This window comes from Lactuca serriola, chromosome 7, assembly GCF_051521515.1.
Source record: "Lactuca serriola cultivar US96UC23 chromosome 7, Lser_US96UC23_V15, whole genome shotgun sequence".
Classification (NCBI taxonomy): Eukaryota; Viridiplantae; Streptophyta; class Magnoliopsida; order Asterales; family Asteraceae; genus Lactuca; species Lactuca serriola.
The window spans coordinates 12,414,480-12,420,355 of NC_136414.1; the positions used below are offsets into that span (position 1 = coordinate 12,414,480).

Here is a 5,876-nt window from a genome sequence, read left to right on the forward strand (position 1 = left end):
CAGATCACTTGGTTTATTATGTCGAATTCTAGTGTTATTGATGGTTATTTGTATTCTTCTATGTGTGAGAGTGAAAAAGAAGATGTTGAGAACTAATTTTTTGAAGGTATCAGTATTGAATTATATTGTTTTTTTTTAATTTTGTTGATTATCATTTATTGACATATGAATATGTTAATGTGAATAAATTGTTGTCATATTCATATATGAATAAACGTGTGATAATTGTATTTTCATTTTATTCATATATGAATAAATTATGTTTATTTTATATATTTTGAATCCTCATGAATTTTATGTATTCATATATGAATGTTTTATTAATCCATTAATAAACATTGTTTTTTATTTTGTTCATATGAATTTCATGTATTCATATATGATTGTTTTATTGATGCATTATTATTTTATTTAGATTTAATATTTTTTAAGTGGTGAATCTTCGAGTTCAGTAGATGATGCGTAATATTGTGGTGGTATAATTGGAGAACATATCTATAAGCCAGATGTACCTGTTCAACTTATTCCATTTAAAGGTTTAATCTTCAAATCATTAAAGTTGGCCATCAAAATGTATTCTGAGTATGCTGAAATTGGTGGTTTTGATGTGAGACTGAGCACGCAGTCAAGGTTTGATAACAAGATTGTAAAGAAGAAACATGTTATATGTAATCATGATGGCAAACAAAAAAAGAAATCTTGTGACACATTGGGTACAAGTGGTGTTAAGAGGAAACGAAATTCAAATTCAAGAGTTATTGGTTGTCAAGCAAAGATTATATTTGAATCTGTGTATGGAACTCCAGATTATAAAGTTTTTCAGTTTCATGAATTTCACAACCATCCACTTGAGAAGAGAAGTGATTTAAAAAGGGTGAGGCGAATGTCATATTCAGAAACAGAGTCTATAGTGCGTACTTTGACATCAAAAATAGGCCCAACTATGGCTCATAAGTTGAGGGCAAGTCTGAGAGGTGGGTATGAGTTTGTAAAGCCCAAAGTAGTTGACTATAAAAATTTAAGTAGAGATATCAATCGGGTTATAGGTTATAAAGATGCCCAAATGATAGTAAACACAATGAATGACCATCGAACTCACTATCCAAATTACTCATTTGAGTTTAACTGTCAAGATGATGTTTTGGATTGTATGTTTTGGGCTGATGAAATGGAGATGGCATATTATGCTGAATTTGGTGATGTTATCTCGTTTGATGTGACTTTTCGAACAAACAAGTAAGTTATTCTATCTACTTTTTTATTGCTTATTCATATATGAATATTTTAACTTTTACGTTTCATGTTCAGTTTTTATTGTTGAAATTATTCTAATAATATACTATAATTGTATTGACAGATGAATATTTTTATTTTTACTTATGAATACATCAAAAAATGAACACGGTGTGTTAGGTATCGAATGGTTTTTGTTCCATTTATTGCTATTGACCATCATAAAAAATCAGTTACTGCTGGAGCGGGTTTGCTAATCCATGAAAGCATTGAGTCCTACTCTTGGTTTCTTAAAGCGTTTCTTAAAACTCATGAAAAAGAACCAACACTTGTTTTAACCGATCAAGATGCAACAATAAAACAAGCTATTGAGAATTTTTTCCTAATTCAAAGCACCGATTATGTATATGGCATATAATGAAGAAGTTGAAAAACAAATTATTATTTTAATATATTTCAAATATGTTACATAGTATTTAGTTATTTATAGATGAATATACTAATTTTTTTCAAATATTAGCTTATTCATTTATAAATATTTATTGATATTTTACTTATTCATATTTATTCATTTATGATTAAATATAGAAGTTTATATTATTTTTGTTTTAATATAGATATCAGATGATTTATTTATGAACATTGACTTTAGAAAAAGATTCTCAAAGCTTGTTTGGGACATTAATATGAAACCTAATGTATTTGAGGTGAAATGGGGTTTGCTTATGAAGGAATTCAATCTGGAAGCCACAGGATGTTTTAAAGAAATGTTTACAAAATGTGATTCATGGATACCTGGATATTTTAATGATATTGCAATGTGTGGGTTGATGAAGACTATGTCGAGGTTAGAGAGTATGAATTCATTCTTAAGTACCTACTTAGAAAGTGGTAATTTACTTTTGAATTTCATGATGAATTACGACACTGCCATTCAAATGCAAAGGAATACTCAACGAGAGCTTGATAAGGCATGATAGAAAGCATCATATAAAATGCAAACACCTCGAGAAATAGAACTACAAGCATCAAAGGTTTATACAAGTACATTATTTTTTGAGGTGCAAAAGGAAATATATAAAACAAGTTTTTTCTGTACATACTCGTATGTTGGTAATGAAGATGGTTGGGAAGTTTATATTATGCAACACAACAACACTAAAAGCGAATTTAAGGTAATTTAATAGTTTTTTATGAAAAATGTAATGTTTATATATATTCGTATATGAATCCTTATATATGATTGTTCATATATGAGTATTCATATATGAATGTAAATGTTTAATTTTTGTTTAAATTGTTTTTTCATTTTTTTATCAAGTTTGAATAAAAGCTGAAGAGAAAGAAATAAATTGCAGTTGTGAACATTTCAAGCGTATGTGTTTTATGCAGACATGCTTTTACAATAATGATGAGATGTGGTGTGAAAGAAATTCCTGAAAGGTACATTCTGAAAAGATGGATAAAGGATGTAATATCAAGAAATTATCGTTTTAGTTCTCTTCAATCTGATTCAGGGGATTGTGAGAATGTGAAGCTATTCAATGATTCATATTATAATGAGATTGATAGTCGAGCAGGTGATACCACTTTAGAGCCACAACCGTACAAGGAACATGCAAGAAAGACTAGATCAAGAGTTCTCAGGCTATCCTACAAGACTACATACACACGTAGGTCACTCAATTGGATGATTCCCGACCTCTTGACAGTTCTTTTAACATCTAAGCAATGTTAGATTCGTGGCCTTGTAGTTCGTCAAATAGTTGATAAAGCTTCAGTTTATTTAGAGATCCGTTACTATGAACACATGACTTGAAGTTCCCCCAGTCTTTTCCGAGACTATTGATGAACTTCAGAATGTACTCGAGAGGAGTTCTAACTATACCATGTGCAATCATATTGTTCACAACAATTATGTAGCTATTCGAAGTAAAATATACGGATTCACCGGGAGTTGTGGTGAAGGCATCAAAATCGTTGACAATCGAAGTCAAACGCTTATCCTTCATGTTCTAGGACCCTTCGAACAAGTCTTGAAGACTGTCCCAAATCCCTTTGGCAGATTTGCACAACTTAATATATTCAGTGAGAGACAGAGGAACACCAAACACCATCTCTGACAATGCAATATGGTCTACATGAAGCTTTTCGAGGTCTGAAGCAATAATAGGTGTTAGACATTGTTCTTCTTGGCCCATGAGAGTATTAGCAACATCTCTTACCATTTGTCTCACTGGAACATGAGAACCTTCTTTCACAGATCTCCATATTTCTTCACCTTTTTCCTTACCAAGTAAAAATCTCCATATTTCTTCACCTTTTTCCTTACCAAGTAAAAATCTTTCCATCCTAACTTTCTAGTGATCATACTCTTCAACAACTAGCAATGGGGCAAGAAAAGGGAAAACCACATAATTTTCTATTTCCATTGAATACATTTGTTGAGTTTGATGATTAGGAGCAGCCATTGAAGTTAAAGTATTGGAGCAGAAGAGGTATATAGACGAAATTTTATTTTGAACATAGAAATGATTAAGATACCAAGGTAATCTCATATCAACTATAATTTGTTTTTATAGATTCAAAAGACAACAACTCAAGCTTCGATACCAATTGAAAGTGAAAGACTTAGGTACTGTTTGTTTTTTGAAAAAAAAATCTCTTCAGACCTCTTATTGTTGTGTGACGCAGCACACGCGCAACACTTTTCATCTCGCAGCTCTTTGTTTTTCAGAAGTCTTTGGATTAAAAAACCTCTACGCATGTTCTTCTTGGCGCAACACTTGTTTTACCTCTTCCTACCTCTTCCAACCTCTTCTTATTCTTTATTCTTGCTAAAATATTGATTATATATTGCTGAAATCTTATTTCACATGTTTTTCGTTTTTTTATTCTTGTTTATTTTTTTTATATTGAATAATAATAATTTTTTTATGAAATATCATTATTTTATACTAAAATATCTTTATTTTTTTGTTAAAATATCATTATTTTTTGCTGAAATATCATAAATTCTTGCCAAAATGTCATACATTATTGAATTTTTTGTATTAAAAAACTATTTTCGGATTATAAAATCCGTTTGTTTTAAATTTTTTAATATCTGCAGCAACATGCAAATGTTAAAAAAACAAACACGCTTCTTATTACAGTCTTCAGCCGTTTGGTCCACCTCTTCTACTGCAGAGGGTTGCAGAGGTGGTCCATAGACTTTATGGATATTTACTTTAAAAAAACAAACAACACCTTAGTGTACGCACAAGGTTTGAAAACTCAAACCTTGAATTAACTTAAGATCAATGTCTACTACTAATATTTTGGTCTAGTCAAGTCTGGTAAACAAATCTTGTCATGAAGTATGAAGATCAACAAAGTAATCAACAGAATATTTAAGTAAAGTAAAGTGGGTATGAGAAAGGTAAAGATAACTTAAGAACAAAAAGAATGATGGTGAAAGAGATTTGACATGCAAGATATTTTGTATTTGATGTGAAGAGAATATTGCTATTTCAAGGTTTCAATGCATGGATAAATCACCTCCGTAAATAGGAAAGGAGAGACAATAAGACAAAATGCAGGACTTACATAGAGAATGTAATTCTGATAAGTCAAAAAAGCTAACACACGTGTTTAATTGATTTTTTTCCTATGAACAGTTCAATCAATAAAAATGAAAAGGAGCATTTAATGCTTGTACGGACTCTATTACATCAAAAACTAGGAATGTATCAAAAATGTCTTCATCTCGGAAGAAGCTTGACTTCGGAACTCTTCGCATCTTATAATGCACTTGATGTCGGTTCTAGTTTGGCATGGATTGCTAGAGGTTCACTTTTATGTATCAACAAACCTTCTCTATGCTTTTGGACCTTTATAAGCATTAAAGATCTAAGCATTTTAATGATTCATCCATAGATCTATGTGTATTGTTGAGGTTTGGTCACTTTTGGTTAGTTTTTGTCCCTTTGGTGTCATTTCTTGGAGTTTGAAGAACTCCAAAACTTGTTAATTATGTTTCTTTAGTTCTAGACCTTTCATATAGGATAAAACTATGATACATGTGGCCATACACTTGGTTTTAGCATTTCTTATGGAGTTTTGGTGTTATGCTTTAGATTAGTTGGTGTTTAAACCTTTCTTATGGATAAAATTGGGAACATTATCTATTAAGACCTTTGTGGGATTTATATTTGAGGATTGGAGTTTTGGACTTAAAGGATTAAGCCCTTAATGAGGAAGGTTGTTAAGCTAGTTTCACTGTGCAGCTAGACTCTTTGCTCGCGGTGTGAACTCGAGGCATTCATGACTATTTTTTTGCCTAGCAGTCACGGCACAAGGAGTTGGTTGTGGCGTGATGATTGTTGACTAGTTCGAATTTTTGTCAAAATTGTTGGGATTTGAGTTATAGACCAAGCATGGACCTCTAATGATTTTAGATGGTTTATGATAATTATTTATTCTACTGAGACCGTGTAATTCTTGCAGGCAGTTCAGGTGATTTTTTGTAACGTCCCACATTCACAAACAAAATTTTCATTTTTAATTAAGGCAAAACATCATTTTCATAAAACCCAAGTTAAGAAAACTCGTTTGTTCCAAAATACATTTGGTTGAAAATTAAAGTAATGTAATAAATGCGG

The 5,876-nt window shown here is 31.1% G+C and overlaps 1 protein-coding gene across 1 annotated transcript; it reads left to right on the forward strand.

Annotated features, from left to right (window-relative positions):
* Window positions 1-571: 571 nt before the first annotated feature.
* On the forward strand, window positions 572-2,210 carry LOC145063735 (protein FAR1-RELATED SEQUENCE 5-like). The gene is made up of 3 exons (XM_079011321.1): window positions 572-1,236; window positions 1,414-1,636; window positions 1,851-2,210. Exons 1-3 carry the CDS (start codon window positions 572-574, stop codon window positions 2,208-2,210), a joined length of 1,248 nt encoding a protein of 415 aa, XP_078867447.1.
* The last annotated feature ends 3,666 nt before the right edge of the window (window positions 2,211-5,876 follow it).

Excerpts from the sequence above, each read along its gene's own strand:
- LOC145063735 (XM_079011321.1), top strand. The coding sequence starts at position 572 with ATGTATTCTGAGTATGCTGAAATTGGTGGTTTTGATGTGAGACTGAGC. Across the intron at positions 1,237-1,413 it reads GTGACTTTTCGAACAAACAA|GTATCGAATGGTTTTTGTTC; the intron begins GTAAGTTATTCT and ends ACGGTGTGTTAG. Across the intron at positions 1,637-1,850 it reads TAATTCAAAGCACCGATTAT|ATATCAGATGATTTATTTAT; the intron begins GTATATGGCATA and ends GTTTTAATATAG.